The following is a 23,223-nucleotide window of genomic DNA, read 5'->3' on the forward strand; positions in this document are numbered from 1 at the left end:
TTACCTTACCTGCCTATATAATTAATCACTAAAAACAATCAGATGAAACAAACTAGAGAAAATCTTCATTTAAAAACTATAAAGAAAGATACTGGAATTTAAATAGGGTTGTGTGTATGTAATGAAAAAAGAGACTATAGAGAAGACCTACTTTTTATTACAATAAAATTATGCTTTGTTAAATCAAAAGGGATTCTATGCAATGGTCTCCAAGGCATACTCTGTCAACAGTCTTTACATTATACAAAAGCTCTAGCTGTTATCAGTAATGTTAAGCTCCTTGTTGAGGATATTATTTTAATGTAAAATTAAATAATGAAGGCTGGGGTTGTGCGTCAGCGGTAAATCGCTCGCCCTAGCATGAACAAGGCCCTGGATTTGATCCTCAGTACCACATAAAAATAAATAAATAAAGATATTGTGTCCAACTACAATTAAAAAATATTTAAAAATAAATAAAATTTTAAATAAATAAAATTAAATAAAACTTTACCTCAAAATATAGCCATACTAAAAATACATTGTACATCATACATGATTATACTTATCAAAGGCATCTTAAGATATATAAAGTTCAATTCCAAAATAATCCAAAAGGCTTAGAAATAAACTGATCAAAAATAGAAAAAGAAACAAGCATGAATTACCCAACTGAATAACTGTTATCTAAATTTTAAAGCTAACAGAAGTGACTAAGAAAGTGAATAAGAAACTTAATGAAATGCAACTTAGTAATCTGCAAAGTTAGAGAAATCTCTCTTCTCATAGCCTTTATACTTTTTCATAAATTACTGCCAGTCCCAATAGAAATTCATTTAGAAAAGGTGGTTCAAACACGTTTAGATATGTTTTGCAATGTCTAATCTATCTTTTCCTACTGTTGAGTTTACTAATCTTAGACCATCTTGGCCAACTAATGGAGTGTACATATACATACATCTTTTACATCTTCATGCATTTTCCTGTGATATTTCCTTATTGTCTTTATTCTTCCATTATCATCATTCCTGCTCAATATGAGTTCACTCTGTTTTTTTTTTTTTTAATTTTGAGATCTGAGTATTCTCTTTAAATGCCACATATTTAGAAATGCAGTATTTCACTGCCAAAATCACCATCTACAACATTAATTATCTCTCCATTATGGAATCTCAAGATGCTTCAGTGGAATTCAGTTTTCTATTGTTATATGTGTGTAAAATAATATACTGGGTCCTCTTGAAAATTAATGTTTCAAAGTTGAGTCAGTGCTCTCAAATGAGACACTGTTAAGATACAAGATATAAGATCACCTTATTTTTTAAAAAAGATTTTTTTCCTTTTCTGTTAGAAACAAATAATACAACTAAATTTGTACTTTCTCTAATAAGAATACCTCTGAAGATACTAAACTACCTGTTTTCATTTTTTATAATTAATCATAAAAAATCTATATTTTATACTAAACATAAGTTAATATACTACTTATCCTTAGAGCTTTTAAATAAAGTGAAGAGTATCTTTAAATTAATGATATAATCATCATGAGAATGTATATTTTATAAGAGCAGAGTCCTGAACATTTTAGTTTTAGGGGTAAACTATAGTACTTAATGCAATATTGATGAATGTTCTATACACAAATGCTTTTTCTGCCAGTACTTACTCTCTGAACCAATTTAAAATATTTCAAAGGGTCTCTATTAATCTCTAAGTTGTCCGTGAAACTCAGGACACATTTTAATTCACATCTATTTCAAACCAAAGTAGATGTTACACAGTACTTTTGAAGGTAAATTTTGCTAACACTGTATGAAAATAATCTTTTTACTCCAATCCAAAATCAGGAAAAATGGGTTCATTCTGTAATATAATATCTATATAAAAATAAAGTTTATTATCAAATAAATTTAATATAGTAAATTTTAATTGTGGGAAATATTTTTACTATGGTAATGTTTGTATTAGAAGGAAAAAAAAAGCCCTTCACTTGAAAATATCTGTTGCTTTTTAGTTATTTAAAGGAATATTGACATGTTTATTTTTATGGTGGGATTGAACTCTGACATGCAAATTAAGTGCTCTACTAATGAGCTACATCCCTAACCCCTAAAAACTGAAATATTTGTATAAAAAATGCAGAAGAAGGAAAAAATTTAGCCTAAAATATGAATTTGAACTAAATAAATTATTTTTATAATATTTTATAATAATATTATTTGTAAAAAGAAAGTTTTGATTTTTTCTTAAAAGAATTATAGCATTTACCTCCAAAAGCAATAATGCTAGATTTGCAATTTTTGGAAAGCACATTTTAAATTCAAAGTGGTAAGCTTTACGTGCCTTTTAATTGTTAATAACCTGATTATTCAAGAACTAATTTAAGTATTGACTTTATGGATCATCCAGTCCCCTTGCTTCTTTTTTCTTGCTCTTTGTTTTCACTCATTATTGAATACTTGTATATTCAATCATAGGGTCCCAGGCACAAAAAAGGTAAAATATCTAATACCTGAATTTTTATTAAAAAGGTATGGTAAGCGATTATTCTAGGGAGGATAATTAACTTCCTGGCTAAAGTGAAGATTCTGAATCAGCTGTGGATTTGACTAGCTATGTTTACTCTCATTTCAATGATAATACAGAAGTAAAAAATATGATAAAGATTTGCTATTACCAAGTGTGTGTGTGTGTGTGTGTGTGTGTGTGTGAGAGAGAGAGAGAGAGTGAGAGAGTGAGAGTGAGAGAGAGAGAGAGAGAGAGAGAGAGAGAGAGAAAGAGAGAGAGGGGATTAATAATTTTCTCAACATTATCTTTGGAAGAAAGCTATAATCGTACTGAAGTTTTGAAAAACAATTCATGTTTGCAGGATCTTAAAACAAACATGAAATAGAATTTTACAGTAAGTTCTCTCAATAATTCCTTGGTTTTTATTCCTTATTCTTCATATTTAATGCATTTTCTATCTTACTTAGCAGAGTAAGTTATTTAATAAAACAGAATTGTACTGCTTAACTAATTTAGGTTTTTCATTACTGAATGGGGAATTAAGCATAATAAACGTTTTATTTATAACCAAAACATTCACATAATAACAGATATGTTTAAACAAAAAAAAATTGAATTAACAACTTATAAAATCAATTAACTATTGAGTATAAAAGTATGACAGCTAAAATATTTTAAAAATTTCCCCCAATTTACAACAGAATTTTTATATTGCTGAGATTTTAACATGTTAAAATTAACTCAATTCAACTATTTAGGATCCCTCTAAAGAAATGACAGTACTTGGACACGGAATGCGTTCTATCATTAAAATATTAAAAGAAAATTACTGTACCTAGATCCCACGGCGCCATCTCCAGAGTCTTGGCTTCCAGCTTCACTTGGTGTACTCACAGACTTGGAAGATGGAGACATAGGAGGAGGGACTAAATAGTGAAACAGACAGGTATCCGCTGTTACTACACGGAGAGGTTGCTCAGCTTATGACGTTTCAAAAATAATTTAACATGAAGTAATTAACAAAAAAGGAAAAAAATAATGGCAAATCAAAAAACAAAAATATATGAATGAAAATGAACAGTAGAAAGAAAGGGGAAAAGACACCGTTAACAATGCATGCTGAAGATTCATGCAATTTCTTTGGCAAAATGCATTTGGACTTCATATTCTGAAAATTTTTAAAAGGCAAGATTATGAAAGGATGCATCTTCATCTCATTCATCACCAAATGTGGCTACTAATTTTCAAAGGAGAGCATTCCTTCTCCCCTTTCTAACTTCTTATTTTCAAGACCACCAGATTTTAAGTATTAGTTACAATTGCTATCAGAATTAAAACCCAGAAATTGCTTCATTAAGTCATTTAATCTCTGGTTTTCCAAAATTTTGAAATGCTAACTTTTGTTTAATGATTTTTCTTTCAAAAATTAATATTTCAAATTATTTCGTTTTCCCTCAAACAAAAAAAGTGGAGGTGGGGGGTGGGAGTGGGGAAATTTAGAGAAATGACTACAACTAAAGGAATGGCTCCTTTAAAATGTCCATTAGTTTCCAGCAATTTGGGTGAAAAATGCAAACAGGCCATAATACAGCATGCCTTCTATACATGATGCATAACATAAAGTGATGCATGCAAACAAGGCAAGACTTATGGTAACTTCCTTACCCCAGTATTCAGAAAAAACTGAAGTGTACAGACAAAGATACAGACACCCAAAATATTCTTAATCCCTTCTTATAGAAAATACATTTTTCATAGTATATAAAATAAATAGCAAACACTTTCCCCTAAATTGTCATCTTTTAATATTACACAATAGCAGTTGAACGTGCACTTTTCATGCCAGGACATTTCGAAAACTTTGTGATTACCGTTGCAGGGAGTATAGGAGGATCATCACTGCCATCTTCTGGTTAAATTTTACCATAAATGTCCCCAATACCAAGTATCTTTTTAAAATAATTTTTCAATGTACAATATTAAGTGACTAAAATACATCTGATATTGAGCTAAAAGCCTCCCAAGGACACACAATTAGCATTGCTGCCTTTTGGTCTACTGAAGAAAAGGTTAAGTTCCTAGTTACATAGGAACTTAAGAATTATATATTTAACTAAATGCCTATGTTTTTAGAAGTCATATTCACTGAGCCCTTAAAATTATTTAAGGGTTCAAATATTTACAAGTGCTACAGTTAACAACAAAAGGTTTGGTCATCTAACAAAACTTACAAAAATAGTAACGATGAACTGCATTTTAAACACAGATATAAAACTGATCATCCTTCATTTTCTCAATAGCAAATTCTATTAGTAACCAATAAGATTAGAAGATTTTTTTAAAAAGTTACAACTATAATGTTTGTTTCCTGAGATGCAAAGGTTAATTCTTGTTTAAATTACAAAGGACAATAAAAACATACCCAGTATTTCTGATGTTGTGATTAAATCTTTCAGAAACAATTATGTCAACCACAGACAGCTTAGTATAATTCATGTGTTGATGGCACTGTGCTAGGTGCTGTATGTATAATTCAAAATAGCTAAAAATGACTTACAGCTAAAGTAAAAGATGTGTTATTAACTTAGGTCACATTCCCTCATCTTTTTGTTCATGTCCTCTTAGTCTAAGTCCCAGATAATACAATAATAAAGAATATTATTTAAGAGTTGTTTGCCTACTGTAAACACAAATAAATGTTTATTGAATCATAGTGAGTCCACCATGCTTTCACATTAAAGAATTTCAAAGAAAAGTTCTGTATCTTTAAATTACACAGTTCATACTTGAGAAAATATTTTTTTCAAAGGCTCAACAGTAATTATACAGAGATTAATAAATATATTTACTCAAAGTCAGTTTTGAAACAAAAGTTTCAGAAAAAAAGAGTACATCAAGAGAGTGCTGCTACTAACTTATCACAGTTTCTTACCAAAATAATGCAAAATAAAGGCTGGGGTTGTGTCTCATCGGTAGAACGCTCGCCTAGCGCGTGCGGGGCCCTGAGTTTAATCCTCAGCACAACATAAAAATAAATAAATAAAACAAAGGTACCGTGTCCAACCACAACTAAAAAAGTACTAAAAAAAAAGAAACTCCATCTCAGAACTATATTTTTGTGCTGAAAGATAATTTAAAGTCAACCAATTCAGAGAACTCATAAAAGACTCTTAGCTATTATCTAGCTCACCGACTTCATCTTGCAATAGTAAATAATATATAAATAATGTATTTTTCCAGGGACTAACCTGGAAAAAGCAAATTACTATCATTGTAAAACAAACACTGTTAATGGGGGGGGGGGGGGAGGAACGGTAATGTTATTTGGTGACTACCACCTTTGAATCCAATTAGTCCTGAAAAAAATTCATAGAGTAATCACACAGTAAGGTAATGCCACTATACTCTCAGACTTCAACAAATTCCTGAGAGGGGGTTTATATATGCTGCAGTGAAAACAATGGGTTTGGTAATCTAACAAAATATACAAAAATGTAGTATGAAATATTGAAATGGCATGTATTCAAGGAAGTATAAACAAAAAAGAAAAGTGAGCTTTTGTTAAGTGTTTGAAATATGATTTGCTTAGCAAGAACGGTGATTCATATTACCTTACTCCATAGTTCTGTGCATAAAGTAGCCTAAAACAGGCTTTAAATGGTACAAAATAAAGAAATTAACATAAGCATGTGAGTATAATAATGAATGTAAGCCTTTTAGGAGTTTAGAGCAAAAAGATGCCACTATTCCCTTGAGAGGAGATATATGAAGTAAAATAGGAAAAAAATTACACCATGGAATTCACTGACCATGTAAGTAATATTGAAAGAATGTGACTCTAATTCTCTAGAACAAAAAGCTGACCAAGGTCTTTCATGACAGTTAAGACCTTGGCCTCCCAAGGACCACAATTAGCATTGCTGCCTTTTGGCCTGTGAAGAAACAACCAGAATATTTTTAAAACAGGAAGACACTAAGAAATGCACCTAGATTTAGAATTAGCATTAAGTCTGAGTCAACTACTCAGAATTATACAGAAATCTCAAGGATGAAGGATGATGACAGCTCAATTATTTTTCAAGTAGAAGAAAGAAGGGGCTTCTGCCAGGAAGAAGGACCTAGAAAAGGTAGAAAGCCAAAGAAAGTGAATGTATAGAGTGGGAGCATTGGTAGAAGACATTGAAACAGGAGGAGTGAGCTTTAGGAAGAACCCAAAGTTATAAAGTTTCTTCAGCTTATCAATGGTACTCAGGGCTCAAACACAGTCCATATTATAATTATGCCCCCTTGTGGATACAAGTGCTTATAGCCTAGAATATGAACATTTAAACTAACTTTATTCATATATTACTTTTTGTCCTTCTGCAAGATGTTGCCCTTAAATATTAATTTCTCCCTTTCATATGCCCCTTCTCCTAAAAATGAAGATGAAATAGTATCTTCATTGTAATTCAGAGCATTAAATTTTTTAAAAATAAAATTTTTATTGTATTAAAATACCATAAGTTGGCTGGGGTTGTGGGTCAGTGGTAGAGCACTTGCCTAGCACCTGTGAAGCACTGGGTTCAATCCTCAGCACCACATAAAAATAATAAAGTTACTGAGTCCATTTACAACTAAAACAAATATTTTTTAAAAATACCATAAGTAACCAATATTCCTTTTCACATAACAATTTGTAAAAATGAAGCTATGCTTGAAAAAAATGACCTGGCAGTGTGGAAAGTATTCTAAAATTCTAATTAAAAATATTTAAAAGTTTCAAGGAAAGGAAAGGGGAAAAAAAAATGAAGTCATGCTTTTTTGACATAGCAAACTTACTTTGTTTCTTTCTTATAAAAGAAAATTCAGATACTAAATTATAGCAATATGTATTCTACTCTCTTGATACAGTCTAAGGATACAGAGTAACTGACAATATCTGTTTTCATTACTTTACAAAAATGGTTAAATAGTAGTTATAAACACACACAGATAAGTTATTTTTTTAAACATCATTCATATAAAAGAACTCCATATTTGATACAAAATATCTTAAAAGCTGTACCTAAAATTAGCTTCTAGAGAATGAATACTTAAATTTTGTGAAAGAAGAAAGTTAAACCTCACATTTTACAAAATATTTAAATTTCAATTTCCATCATGTATTTTCCTAAAATTTAACAAGATTTGATTGTTGTTATATCTTAAAGAAGGATGGCTTTTATCTGGCCTTACCAGGTGGAAAGACAAGTGACCTAATAACAATCTAACAAATATTTAAGTGTCTAGCCAGTACTGGCACCAGGAATAAAAATGAAAGATTCTGCTCTCAATAATCAGTCAAATGATTAAATAAATCAGAATCTAGCAGCAAATAAAAGTTGTGAGGTTTTATTACTAATACCTTTTTTAAAAAAATTCTTTTTAATTAAAAAAAGAAAGAAAACCAATTTTAGAAAAACAATGTTTTTAATAAACCCTCTTGAGTATTCTAGCAGTGCTTTTCTATTTCTGTAATTTGAAACATTTAATAAGTACTCAAGGAGTATTTCTACAATGAAAAGAGAACCAAGTATTTATTTACCCTGGGTTATGACAAAAAATATGTATTTAAAATTTTTTATTTTTAAAGAGAGAGAGAGGAGAGAGAGAGAGAGAGAGAATTTTTTAATATTTATTTTTCAGTTTTCAGTGGACACAACATCTTTATTTTATTTATATGTGGTGTTGAGGATTGAACCCAGCGCACCGTGCATGCCAGGCAAGCGCGTTACCACTTGAGCCACATCCCCAGCCCAAAATATGTATTTTTTAAACGGTGCATTATTGGAAAAAAAAAAAAAAGCTTGATAACCACAGTCTAGCCTTTATCTATATAAATATACATTGGACATTAGCATTGGAGGTTTAGGCATATGTTTTAAGGATTACGAAATGCATTTAGCTTAAATTTTTTGAAGACAGTAAAATTTTCATAAGGCCTTTGGTCCTTAATAGATTCCATTATGATGGTAAATGTGCTTAATAAGAGGTGGAAAATAGTTTAGAAGTCAGAAACTCAGAGGAAAAGATGTCTAGCGATCTGACTAGGAACCCTACATGATAAAATCCTAAATGCAGTGTTAACATTATCTAAGAAGGAACAGCAGGCCCTATGTCCATTTACCTAGCTATTTGAAGAGACTCTTAATTCAATGTTAATCAGCTTATACTACTTTGGTAAAATATAATCTTTACATTATTTAAAATTTCAAATAACTATCATGAGCTAAAAGAAAGCAATAATCTTTCACTACTTTTTCAACAGTATTTTCAAAGCATACTGTTTACTCCTCCCTTAAACTGTTCTATCCTCATCAGAACTGAATCTCTTTAATTACTGACAACTGAAACCTATCAAATAGTATAATAGATAAGTTGATATTTAATCAAGAAGATACTACTCTCTCATATCTTAAAAAAAAAAACTTCTGCTGCAAATAATGTAATCTGTAAAAAAAAATGTTATCTGTAAAAAAATGTATTAATAATCTACTTATAAAATGACAGGAGAGGGCTGGGGTTATAGCTCAGCGGTAGAGGGCTTGCCTAGCATATGCGAGGCCCTGGGTTCGATCCTCAGCACCACATAAAAATAAATAAATAAAGGTATCGTGTCCAACTACAACTAGAAAAATAAAAATATTTTTAAAAAAATGACGGGAGATAAAACTATATTTCCCTATTCTCCAAATATAGAAAAAGTTTAAAACTTTAAAATCTTTCAGTAGAAATATTTTTTTGTGAATCTCACATAAACCACATTTAAAAAAAAAAAACTAATTTATTACAATGCTTCTCCCTAGGTTAATTTAGCAACAATACTCAACTAATTATTTGAGACTTGGCAATATTTTTCTTCTTTCACTCTCCCTTCTTCTCTCATACATACATTCAAAAACCAAAAAACTTGGTATAAAGAAAAATATCAAGGGAATGAGTTCTAAGTGCATCCTTTTCAAGTTTAGTCTAAATACACACATGCTACATGTATAAAAATACAGTACTAATACAATAATATTTACCTCAGCTAAAAACACTTTTTTTCTAGGTCTGCTTGATTAAGATAAAATCATTGTTATTGGCTAAAAATGGTCCATTAGAGAATATTTTAAAAATTATATTTGATAATAATATTAAATTATCCAATAATTAAATATTCATTAAATAATTAAATAATTTTTCTTAGAGTTAACTCTCAAAAATCAGTTCCTGAGAGAGGCTATAAAACTGATAACTGAAGACTGGTTAGTTATAATAAAACAAGCCAGCCTTTAATCTCTGCAATAACTTGGTTTCATAACCCATCAAGGGCATTTTGCTTAAAACTCTTAATATGAAAATTCACTTCATCACAGCTAAGGCCCTATACAACCTGATCTCTGCCTCCACTTCTGCTCTTCTCTCTTCTCTAGGTAATAGTAGAACCATACCAGTTTAAATAAACCAGGGTCTACTACTTGGGAACTCTGTGCTCACTACTTCCTCTATATGGAATGATCCTCTTCTCAACCTTAGCATGGCTGGATCCTACCTCTCACTTTATAAGTCTATTTCTTATATAGCTCTTCCTGAACACTTTGTCTATTGTCACCTCTCATAGTCTCATGCTATCATATCATCATAATAATATATCTCCCCTACAGGAACATCATAAGTTCCAAAAGAGCAAGATTTAACTGTATTGTTCTTTAAAGTAGAACTAAATAAATATTATACGACTGAGTTTCAGAAAGCAATGTTTCAAATTGTTTTCAATGTGTCAAAAGAAAGTCAAATATATTGAAATATTTCAAGTCACCTGAATCTATATTATATATTTATCCCATATTAGTTATATAATCAGATAATGGTCATGTAAAATGATTCTATCCCAGCCCAAGGGGCAGGGGAAGAGGGGAAAGAGAGAGAGGAAGAGAGTGGGGAAAGAGAGAGAGAGAGAGAGAAAGAGAGAGAGAATGAATGAATGTGTGTGTATACTCTTAGGATTGATTTTATGGGGGAGAGAGTACTAGGGATTGAACCCTGTACTGCATCATATCCTCAGCCCTTTTTTATTTTTAGACAAGTTTTTTCTAAGCTGCTGAGGCTGGCATCAAACTTGATTTCCTCCTGCCTTAGCCTATAATGGGATTACAGGTACCACCATATCCACCTAAAAAACTTTATGATGGATAAAATGAAATCTGATCACATCCCTTTCCTAGCTGGAAAATTTCTGTGTGATCTCCTAACAGTTCCTTCCAAGTCTAACTTCACCCTTCACTTCCCTTATTTTCTTCTACTCTGCCAGCCAGGCAAAGTGAATAAATTGGTATTTCTCAGTACACTTTAATCTTTTCAATTTTCATGTTTTTCCTCATATTTCTTCTGCCTGAAAGGTTCTCCTTTACCATTAGTATATGTTGAAATCCTATAGATACGGGCACCAAAAAAAATCATACTTCACAAATAATATTCACTTATCAATCCAAAGACATACATTTTTAGGATATTCTATGAGATTTCAACATTTTAAAAAAAGCTTAGGGCTGTGGTTGTGGCTCAGAGGTAGAACACTCACCTAGCATGTGTAAGGCACTGGGTTCAATCCTCAGCATCACATAAAAATAAAATGAAGATGTTGTGTCTACCTAAAACTAAAGTAAATAAATAAATATTTTTTAAAAAATAAATAAGCTTAACTATTTTTACAGTTTCTTCCTGGGTTTGAATAGCATATTCACTATCAGGATAAGAAATGTGAGTTTTACCATAAGAATTAAAAAAACACAGAACAAAAAAAATTATGCAAAAAGCCAATTATACTTAAAGTTCATCTGTCTTTCAGCAAAAATGGAGATTTAACATGCAACTTAAATACCACTACCTCCAAATTCTATCAAATGTGGTCTATATCAATTTTTAAAATTTTGTTTGTCTTCTGACTGTATTGTAAAAATGTGATCTGAGTTATACCCTCACAGATCACTTAGAATATTTGGTACATGAATAGAAGAGCTTGGGAACAAGACATGTGGTAAGAAAATTTTGTAAGAAAAATGAAAGTGTAGGCTGGGGATATAGCTTAGTTGGTAAGTGCTTGCCTCACATGCACAAGGCCCTGGGTTCAATCCCCAGCACCACAAAAAAAAAAAAAAAAGAAAGAAAAAGAAAAATGAAAGTGCCAGTTATTTGACAAAAGGTAAAAAGACAACCCTTTTGCAAGAAAATATAAAAGAGCAGGGGTTGGGGATGTAGCTCAGCGGTAAGTATTTGCCTAGCATGTGGGAGGCTCTGGATTTGAGCACAGGAAAAGAAAAGAAGAAAAGAAGGTTAGCAAACTCTTAAAAGAAAAGAAAAAAATAATTCTAGGTATAATAAGAATAAAAAGTTATGAAGATCTGGGCGTGGTGGCACATGCCTGTAATCCCAGCAGCTCGAGAGGCTGAGACAGGAGAATTGTGAGTTCAAAGCAAGCCTCAGCAACAGGGAAGTGCTAAGCAACTCAATGAAACCCTGTCTCTAAATAAATACAAAACAGGGCTAGGGATGTGGCTCAGTGGCCGAGTGCTCCTGAGTTCAATATTCGGTACCTGTCCAAAATTATGAAGAAATCATGTATACCTGTATGTCAATAAAACTGAATACTGAATTATTTCCTATGAGAAATGAATGTCAAAACTGATAAAAGAACACAAATAATCTTATGGGAAATTCCTAACAAATATTCAGTAAATAATTTCAAAATTATACCACCGTTCCAGAGAAAAGAAGAAAGAAAAACTGTATAACTCATTTAATGATCCAGGCAAAATACATTAAAAGGAAAAAAATTAAAGAAGACTGCTTCTCTTGAGTATTGATGAAGAATTCCTAAATAGTATCAAACAAAAATGCAACATACACAAGAAATATATCTCATAACAATGTTGTTTTTTTTCCAGACTGTAATGCTTTTACATTAATAAAAAACTATCAATGTTAACCACATTAATACACTAAAAGGAAAAAAATGTGATCATCTCAAAATATGAAGAAAACTATGAATTTGTTGTAAATATTTTGGTGGTTTTAAGAATGCCCACAAATTCTTTCAAGAATGTGGGCTGGACTTAGTGATTCTCTTCCAATGTAAAGATGAAGTGGTGCTTTGTGACTTATAAGGGCAAGTAATGAAAGAATAGTATAATTAAACTGAAACAACTTGCCTATTTTTCTATTGGCAGTGTTCTTAGGGTAACCAAACAGGTCTAGTTGTTGAGGAAAATCTTCCCTTTCCAGAAGAACTTCAGTTAGTACGTGCAGAGGGAATGGTAGAATTACAAAACAATTTTGCAACTCTTAAATATAACTTAGATAAGATCAAGTATTTATAGTATTAGATTAAAAAAAACTAATGGTAAAATTAATATCCACATTGTGACAAAGAATCACCTCCAGATATTACCTGTTAGTCAAAAGGAGTAACCATGATGGAAAGACCTGGTTATCACAATCATAAATGAATATTCAATTTTAGTGTCATTAATAGTTCAATAATTGAAAAATATGCTGGTGTGATATCCTAAAAATATACAAGGACTCTACAAATCATAAGATGAAGAACCTCAAAGCTGGGAAAGTAGTTCGGTGGTTGAGTACCTGCCTAGTATGCTTGAGGCCCTGGATACAATTCTCAATACCACACACTCACCAAAAAAAAAAAAAAAAGAAGAAGATGATAAAGAAAACCTAAACAATAAGCTAACCAAAGGATACAAATATGTAATTGCAGAAAGGAAAATCTGAATGACTGACATATGAAGATGGTCAAGTTCATTATAATCAAATAAACAAATATTAAGACATTTTGGGGATATCCCTTTATATCCATCAAGTTGGCAAAAATTAGAAGGCAGATAAACTTCTGTAGCTATTCTTAAGAGTGATACACAGAACCTAAATAAGCCTACATACAATAACATGGCAAGTCAATTTTTGGCCATATACCCCAAAGAAACTCTTCTAGTCCTCAAGGGAAAAGAATATATTCTTTGTAGTGTGGATTATGGTAGCAAAAGAGAAGCAATCTAAGTGTATAGTTCTGGGGGAACCGGTTAACAAAAATATGGTACACAATGGAATACTCTATATCAGTCAGAAATTACTAACTAGATATGTATGTAGCAACATGGAATAAATAGAATGAGACATATAGCATAATGCTCTTATGTATATTAAACCTATGTTTTACATGTGGATATGCAATACCCCTTGAAAAAGGACAGAAAAAAGGAAGTATGTAAAAGTATGTTAAAAATGCAGAAGTGTGTAATTGATGCACCAATATGAAGAAGGGGACAGGAGATGGGGTAAGACAATGAAAAAAAACACACACACATCCCTAAACAATGATCTTTTAAAAATCAGTGTATAGAGGTGAGACTTGAAAACACAAATAAGTGAATTCAGTAAAACTGAACAGAAAAGGAAAAAAAAAAAAAAAACCCAGGCTGGGGTTGTAGCTCAGTGATAGAACACTTACCTAGCATGCGTAAGGCACTGGGTTTGATTCTTAGCACCACATTAAAAAAATGAATAAATAAAGATATTATATTCATTACAACTAAAAATATATTTTTAAAAACTTTTACAGAAGAAAACAAAAGCCAGTGGTATGCTAGATGCTGTAACCTGCCTATAATCCCAGAGACTTGGGAAGCTGAGGCAGGAGGATTGCAAGTTCAAGGCCAGCCTGAGTAACACTGTGAGACCCTGTATCAAATATAAATAAATAAATGCTAATGGCACACAAAGAAAGAGAACATTCAAGGACTATACATCTAACAAATAACAAGCAATGTGGTTCAGTTATTTGGGTAAAAAAAAAAAAAAGTGTTCTAATTTATTTACTTTTAAAAATGAAATATATTGAGCTAGGGGTACGTGATAGAATGCTTGCATGGCACACTTGAGTCCCTGGTTTTGGACCCCAACACTACCACCTAAAAAACAAAACAAAACAACCAATATGCAAATAAGCTTCTTACAGACATAAAAATCAATATCAATATGCTTACATATGTCATAACACTGAAAAAAATCAGTCTTCAAATTCTACCAATAAGGAAAAGGAAAATAAGCTTAAAGAAATAATAAACAAGGGCTGGGGTTGTAGCTTAGTTGTAGAGTGCTTGTCTAGCATGTGTGAGCACTGAATTCAATCCTCAGCACCACATGAAAAGAAATAAAGGTATTGTGTCCATCTACAACTAAAAATATATTAAAATAAAAAAGAAGTAATAACAAAGCAGACCATGAAAGCAATTGGCTTTTTCCATCCTGAAACTTTTTAGAAACATCAGCTTTAAGGACAGCTGTGTTGCAATCTCACAACAAGCATTCACCAGTTACTGTCTCTGGCATTTGTCCCCTGGACTAGATCAAACTAACCCTGAAATTTTCAGTCCCCAAAGGACCAAGGCCATGTTAAACTAAACTACATACTATATAACAGCACCCAGCACAGGCCTCTTCTAAGTAAGCATTAAATGTTTTAGGATATGTAATTTAGATTGTCCTTAGTATCTCTACTATTTCAGCATCTTGGTTTAGCATAGGTATTAAAATGAATAACCCAGAAAAAGAACAATTCAAATCTGCCAAAATAAGCTACTGATTTTATCTCCCCAATTTACCTAACCTATAGAAAAGAATACAATTACGGTGAAATAGTCATAGTATGGCACACAAAACTTGTTCAACAAAATATATGCTGAAATAAATTACTCATTAATTAAGAAGAGTCAATTGGTAGTTTGGTATATGTTAATAAATACAGTTAATCTTGCAAGTCTTTTGAAATAAAATAACCATGTACTAGCACATCTGAAAAAAGGCAATTCCAAATAAATAAGATTAATGATTGAGATACAAATAAGAAAAATATGCAAAATATATCAAGTTAAATCACTTATCTTGCTATGTCTCAGCTGAACAGACTATATGCTTATCTCTCATAAATGGATATATTCTTATTCTTACCAATGGGGGGTTCTGTAGTTAGCCCCATGCTTTGAAGCAATGCTTCAGCTTCTCTTCTTTTCTTTTCAAGATCTGATTCTTCTTGCACAGGAGCAACAGCTTCCTTTTTCTGATCAGTCTAAAAATGTTAAGTTAAAAATTCAAGTTTGATAAATTGTGGTATAAAGGTGTATTAAGAACTGTAATGCAAAAAAATTATGAATGTAATGCACTCCTCTATTGTGATGTATAAAAGAAATAATAAAAATTTTTTAAAAATTCAAGTTTGAATATGGTAGGAAATATTTCTATGTGCAAAAAATGTATTTTTTAAATAAAGTGCTAACACTGTATATTTTTATGAGACAGTCATTCTCAGGAGTTCTAGTAAATACTTTCCAAATAATATGTACTGAATTGAGCCATGTTTATATGAAATCAAGGAATTTTTACAAAACCTTCCCTGATAGATAAGTTCAAAAAGTACAGTCAACTTTGAATATAAAATCGGTGACCATGGACAGGAATCATGGCAATCTCCTCCCAGAGTAGAATTAAAAGCTTAGCCATGTCATAACACTGAAAAAAAATTAGATGAAACTGGCATATGTTAATAAATTAACTTAAAATTCCTAATTTTAAAAGAAATTTTAAGTGAATAAACAATTTGATTTGTTGAAAAAGTATGACTATTTCAAACTTTTCTGTATAAAATCTTCATCGTTTTTATGCAACTTTACATAGAGAATTTATTAAAAGTTTGTCAAGAGAAAGTTTTTATTTTTTAAACTACATGGCTTATTTTATTTCTTTTTTAATTTAATAAGAGACAGGACCAGTTTGTAAGTTGCCAGATTGGCCTTAAATTTTGGGGCTCAAACAACTCTCCTGTCTCAGCCCCGTGAAGGGCTGGGACTATAGGCAAATGTCACTCTGCCCAGATTTCAGGTTTTATTTTAATAATATAAATATAATGTTGGGTTTAGTTAAAATTAAGTATTACTTTTTGCACATAAAAACATTTTTTTGTTATGAAAAGTTTTGCCCATTAAATTTCAGTTATTTATGGTTTTAGTAAAATCTTGTTAAATTGAATAAACTTCAACATTCTCAGATCACACAAAATATCATATGTACAATTCAAGCTTTCAAAGTAAAATTTACATAACATATACATACATATATGTCTCAAATGATGTCAACTAGACAACTACTACTCATATAGTGAGTGAATTTTGTTCATCATAATATTCTATAATATTTTAACTTAAAGTCATCAGATTATTCAATGAAGATAGCAAAATAGACTATGCTAAAACTTTCCTGTTTATAATCTACTAGACTGTTTATTACTATTATCTCTTGTAATGTTTTATATAAACTTTAAATTAGATATCATGTAGTAGAAATCCCTTAGAGGCTGCTTATGGCCCAACTTAGAAACCAAAAATTGAATTTGTGTTCAGCATTGGAGAGAGTTTAAAGCCACAGACAGTATTTGGAATGGCTCTATTGATATTAATCATGCTTCTACCAATTAGCACGTTTTTTTGTTTGTTTGTTTGTATTGCGGACTGAACCTGGGGTACTCTACTACTGAGCTATATATATCCCCAGTCCTTCTTAATTTTTAATTCTGAGACACAGTTTCACTAAATTGGTGAGGTTGGCCTTGAACTTTCGATCCTTCTGCTTGAGCCTTCCAAGTTGCTCCCTCCCAAGAGATTTCAAGGCATCACTATCACACCTGGGTCTATCAGTTAATTTTTAATGATATATCTAATATAAAGCTCCAATCTTCTTATAACAGTGTTTGATAGAAAGGTTCAGCATAAACTAGCAAATTCTTCAATTATAGACCTTTACAGAATCATAGCAATGCCACAACTTTGATATTTTCCAACTGATTTTTTTCCTTAAGCAATTTCTACAAGCCTTGGCTATTATTTAGACTATTACATTTAAAAACTAGATACTTGGGGCTGGGGATGTGGCTCAAGCGGTAGCGCACTCGCCTGGCATGCGTGCGGCCCGGGTTCGATCCTCAGCACCACATACAAACAAAGATGTTGTGTCCGCCAAAAACTAAAAAAATAAATATTAAAAAATTCTCTCTCGGAGGGGAGGGGAGGGGGGATAGTAGAGGATAGGAAAGGCAGCAGAATACAACATACACTAGTATGGCAGTAGGTAAAAAAGTGGATGTGTAACCTATGTGAATCTTCAATATGTATATAGGGTAAAAATGGGAGTTCATAATCCGCTTGAATCAAATGTATGAAATATGATATGTCAAGAACTCTGTAATGTTTTGAACAACTAATAAAAAAAATTCCCTCTCTCAAAACAAACAAACAAAAAAAAAAAACTAGATACTAAAGGCATACTTAGCACAAACTATCTTACACTAGCTATTTAAAACATATCCATGTTTGAAAGTATATAAATATGTCTAAAGAGTTTCCAAAGGGATAAATGTGTGCTTAAACACAGGAATAAGTAAAATATTTGCAGTTCAAGGACAATGTATATGCATATATGATGAAATAGATGATACCAAAAATTGTAAGACCAAAGTATTTGGTTTACCTTTATGGCACTATCAAACCTACTACTCAGTAAATATATTTCAACGATTAACTCTTTTAAAAGAGACAAGTACAAATTTTACAATCAATTAAGCTATCTACTATACACACACACACATAATCAAGTAAGCTATCTACTATACACACACACATACACACACATATATATACACATACACATATATGTTTGTCATTAATATTATAAATTCTGACAAAATTACTGGCATATTAGACCAGCAAAATATACAGATAAATAAGTTCAAAGTTCAAATTACAATTGTGGTATATATGCCCTATGTCTAATACAATGCAGATGCCCCTTACTTTGTGTAACAAACACCTTCCTTAAAGACCACATATATAAGTTGAACTTCTAAAAATTGAATCTTATAAATGTATCCATCTATATTACTTTTATTCAGTAAAAATAACCCCAAACCTACATTTTCTCAGTTTTGCCATTTTCATAAATCTGGCTTTTTTAAAAGTAAGATTACTTTAAAGTAAGATTTACTTGTAGTGCTATATTTGCCATCACAACTCCTAGATTTTTAACTATTTTGAAATTTTTAAAGGTAAAAGTACTTGAAATAAAATCCAATTATTTTACACTGAGATTATTTCCCCCCCCCCCAAGTCAAACATACTTCTTTTTTTTTCCTTTCTTCTTCTTTTCTCTTCTTTTCCTCTCTGATTTGGGCCAATCGCTGTTTCTTACGTTCCAATTCAGCCTTTAATTCACTTTTGTCCGACATGTTTGTGACCTTAAGAAGCATATAATTATTTACAATAATCATTACCGTGGTAAAAGCAGCATACTTTATACTAAGACTTGAGAAAAATTATAAACACATGTATGTAAGAAATACTACCCTGTACTGAGCACAATAGCTGGCACATAGTAAATGCCTTAATGTTCATGTTCCCAAATTTAACAGATTGTCTTGTTTTTTGATGACAATATATTAAGTCACTGGAGATAAAGGTCAAAATTAGCACCGAGAACAGACATTGTGGGATGGCATTAAGAGGTAGAGAGGATCTTAAGCTGTATAACATGGATGAAAACTATAAGTCTTGCTTTTGTTCCTAGAAACAATGGAAGGGAAAACAGGAGATTCCTATAAATTCTAAAAATAGTACTATTAAAGACAAACAAAACACAAGCTACCAGCATTATCAAATCAAATCTCTCTACATATCATATGGCACTTTTAGAACAATTATCTGTGAACACACCTAAAATGCTCCATATTAGAGTGTAAGGTATTTGAAATCAGTGACTGTGTTTTAGTCATTTTTGATATCTTCATAGCTTCCAGCAGAGTGACTTTAACATTAAATCGACACTGGATAAATGAGTAATAGGTAAGATAGTCAGAGTTACAAATATCTTCAAAAAATTACATGTGCACTACTTGGCCTTCAGTTTTAGGAAGCATGATTAGAATTTTTCTGAACTGCAAAAAAGTAACCTAGGGGCTGAGCATAAGGTAGAAGCCAGGAACTTGTTGCCTTCTCTATATTACTGATTTAACATAATGATCAAGCTGTCAATGTCTCTGTATAACTGAAATATTAAATGCTTTAAGATCAAGAAAAGTGAAAGAATAACCTCTGGAAAACTATTTGGGAGGAATCTCTTAAAAAACAGTTATTAAATCTGAATAAAGTTTAAGTTGCTTAAGGCGCAATTCCCTCTAGTAATAAATGCATAAAGGAAATTTCAAAAGACCAAAAAGAGAGATGAATTTTCAAGTATATAAAAACGGTGAAAAGTTGACACAGTAGACCCTTAAATACGCATGTAATATTTACCATGATTCATTCAAACAAACTAAAACGAATGGCCCACAAGAGACCTGTGGGTCTTCCTCCTTTTCTGGACCGATAAAAAGCTTCATCTTAATAAGCTGGAGAGAAATTCCATACATAACTTTGTATGCCAGGCACAACGCCTAATTTTTGTTAATTATTTTTGCTCAGCGTCAACGAGATGCCAATACAAATATGCATGTTGAAGTAAGTGCATTTTTGGTCAAACACTAAGAGTTTGTCAGGCTGAGCTATAGCGGACCGGCCCTCCCATCCTCAGAGAGCCCACAGCCTCTGCTCCATGACGGACACGTTTCATTTTCTTAAAACTCTAAGGGAAAAGAGTGTCTCTAGAATTATGTGCTACAACCCTCTGCGTTCAGCGACTTTCCAACATATACAAGGTGAATAGAAACGCTATGCAAGCAAGCAGCAACGACCTTTATTCGTAAAATGGAGCAAGGCGAAAAGGAATTCCCTTCCTCCTGGGCTTACGGCCAAGAGGGCGCGGTCCAGACTAGGGCGTCCGGGGAAGGGCCAGGGGGCGCCAGACAAGCTCAAAGCGCCCCGCGATGCCCCTGGAGGGTCAAAAAGAGAAAAGAGCTGACTCCTCTCCCCAGACCTCCTGAGTCACGGCCCGCGTTCCCCCGGCCTTTCCTCCCAGAAGCCGGGCCGGCGCTGTCAGCAGGAACTGCTAAGCCACCTGGCGAGTTCAGACTTGGGACACAGCAGGCACACGGGCCTTGAGGAAAGAACCATCAACTCACCTGTCAGGTGGCGGGATGGGGAAGAGTCGTCCCTTCTACAACTTCCCGGCAACGTCCCTAGTCTAAGCCCCAACGCCAACTGTAGCCACCACAAGCTCGGGCGGCTTCCCAGCGCACACAAAGAGGGATGGGCGGCGGCTGCTACGGCGAGAGCTAAGGGACAAATGGCTCCGCCAGAACGAGGTCGCTCTCAGAAATAAAGGATGGGGCCCTGCAGTGGGTAATTGTAGCCCCTCCGTGACTTACCCTATGTAAAGCTAAATCCGAGAGACGAAACAAAGAATCCAACCGGCCCAGGGCCCCGAAGTGTTAGGCTGTTACCAAAAGCTGGGAAGTCACCCTTACTATCTTGGGGCTGAGCACGCAACCACAGCCCTCCCCGATCAAGTTGACACTATCTGGGAGAACTACAAGTCCCAGCGGCCAGAGAAACCTGCATGCGGCGAGCAATGCATCCCGGGAGTTGTGGTCACTGGTCACCGCAGGGTATGCTGGGATCCGTAGTATGTGTCATAGACTTTTCGTTTTCCCTCTTGGAGGGTTCAAAATCCCAGTGAAATGCTTATAGCCCCTCTCTTTAAAGAGCAATGTCCGCTGGGCAATGCTCCCAATGCTGTATGTGTTACAATATGAGATCTTTTGTCTAGCATGTGTGAGAACCTGCACCCGGCAGAGGGGGAGAGATTTTTGGCCCAACATTGGCAGAATTTTAGGGTGAAGAACATTTTTAGGATAGATATATAGATATAGATATATAATCCATAGGTAAAATTTCTAGGGCGGGGGGAGGGGGAGGCTTTATCGAGGCTTCGCGTGGCATCTGGGGAAAAATCTAGTATTTTGTTCCCAGTGTCGTAGGGAACAAAATTTTTGATAAGAAAACATTTTGTACTATTGGAATCTTAACCAAGCAAGAATGGTTTCCACAATCGTTTGATTTTTTAATATACAAATATATAATATATAAATAATTGTTAGATAACTTATATATCATTTACCAGAAATTTATGGATTGATACATATTTTTAATATATTTAAATTATTTAGAGTATTATTTGTCAAGAATTAGAGCTAACATCAAAACAATATCTTTCCTATGTTATAAAAAACTGATAAGGAGCACATTACTCAAGTTTAGGACTGATCTTTGGGATTCAGATTCGCAGTCTGTGGGCTTATCATCTTTTCCTTTTCTTTCTATGCCTATATACAATATAAATGTCTCAGAAATTAATTTGGAAAAGAAAACTTCAAATTTGAAGATTTATTCCTCATAACTTAAAATTTCAAAGAGATTTAGAAATATACAAACATTGTCTTGCTTTTTCTTAATATTTGGTTTTCATTTATTCATTTGACAAAAATGTTATTAATTGCCCACCATGTACCAGTAATGGTGCTAAGTGTCATATATATAAGAAATAAAACACACATCTATCTTTTCAATGGAGAAAGGCAGAGATCTCAGGTCAACTAAGTATTTTGATGAACGTAAGTAAAGAAGTTACAGAAACACGGTGGAAAGGAAAACTTTTTTAGGAGAAGATGATTTCAAGATGTCTTCTGAAAAGTTGAGTAGAAGTTAATCAAAGACTATGCAGAACAAAACCTTAAAGAAGAAAAAGTATGCCCAAAATACAGACATATGAGAGAATACAATAGGGTAGAATCTGGAAATAATTTAAAAAAACTGTAGCCTACACAAGAACTGGGGAATGAAGTCATAATCAAGGGTGAAGTCACATATCCCAGTTTAGATTTAGCTGTACAAAAGATGTGAATCCACTGACAAATTTTAAGTAAAAAGATGGTATAATAAAGTTTGTATTTTAGATAGTTCTTTCAAAGTGGCCTAGAGAAAGACTGATGTACAGGTTATTTTCTCTTTGTCCCCTAAATTCTTTGTCTGCCCTTCTTTGCCAACATCTATGATTCTGGAGGTTGACTTGGCTTCTTTAAGGACCAACTTGTGGTTAGATTTGAATTGAGACAGACCTAGAAGAGTATATCAGAAGGCAGGTAGAAAGTGAAGTTGGGACACTTCTTCCCTACTTGCTTCCTCCTTGAATGTCACAATTCCAGTAATGAATTCATCGCTTGATGCCTGTATCAGGTGTGACTTCTTCCATCTAGTTTTCCCTGGTGTCCAGTAATTATTGTCTCCTTTTGTCTCTTTAAACAAAACAAAAAAAGAAGAAGAGAAAGAAAGAAAGAAAGAAAGAAAGAAAGAAAGAAAGAAAGAAAGAAAGAAAGAAAGAAAGAAAAGAACTAAAAAAAGTCACAGGCTGGGGTTGTGGCTCAGCAGTAGAGCCCTCGCCTAGCATGTGCAAGGCCCTGCGTTTGATCCTCAGCACCATGTAAAAATAAATAAATAAAATAAAGGTATTTTGTCCAACTACAACTAAAAAATAAATATTAAAAAAAGTCACAAAACACTCTAATTAGTTTCTGAGTGCCTCATCTCCTGTTTGCTCTCTTACCAGTGCTCACCCCTCTGTAACTGGTTCTTTCACCAAAGTATTTTCATTTGAACTAGCTCAGGTGAATTCTGTTTCTTGCTA

At 32.9% G+C, this 23,223-nt stretch overlaps 1 protein-coding gene across 3 annotated transcripts in view; it reads right to left on the minus strand.

The window, feature by feature from the left end:
- Dync1i2 (dynein cytoplasmic 1 intermediate chain 2) overlaps nucleotides 1-21,045 on the minus strand; it is a 55,753-nt gene extending 34,708 nt beyond the window's left edge. Inside the window, exons 1-4 of one of the 3 annotated variants that reach the window (XM_076866683.1) lie at nucleotides 20,909-21,045; nucleotides 18,728-18,844; nucleotides 15,514-15,631; nucleotides 3,323-3,413 (exon numbers count right to left, since the gene is read on the minus strand). In XM_076866683.1, coding sequence (XP_076722798.1) covers nucleotides 3,323-3,413; nucleotides 15,514-15,631; nucleotides 18,728-18,835 — 317 coding nt within the window. In that variant the 5' untranslated portion in view covers nucleotides 18,836-18,844; nucleotides 20,909-21,045. The other 2 variants (XM_076866684.1, XM_076866682.1) reach the window with 2 other exon arrangements.
- Between the last annotated feature and the right edge of the window lie 2,178 nt (nucleotides 21,046-23,223).

The sequence above is a fragment of the Callospermophilus lateralis genome, chromosome 9 (assembly GCF_048772815.1).
Source record: "Callospermophilus lateralis isolate mCalLat2 chromosome 9, mCalLat2.hap1, whole genome shotgun sequence".
NCBI lineage: Eukaryota > Metazoa > Chordata > Mammalia > Rodentia > Sciuridae > Callospermophilus > Callospermophilus lateralis.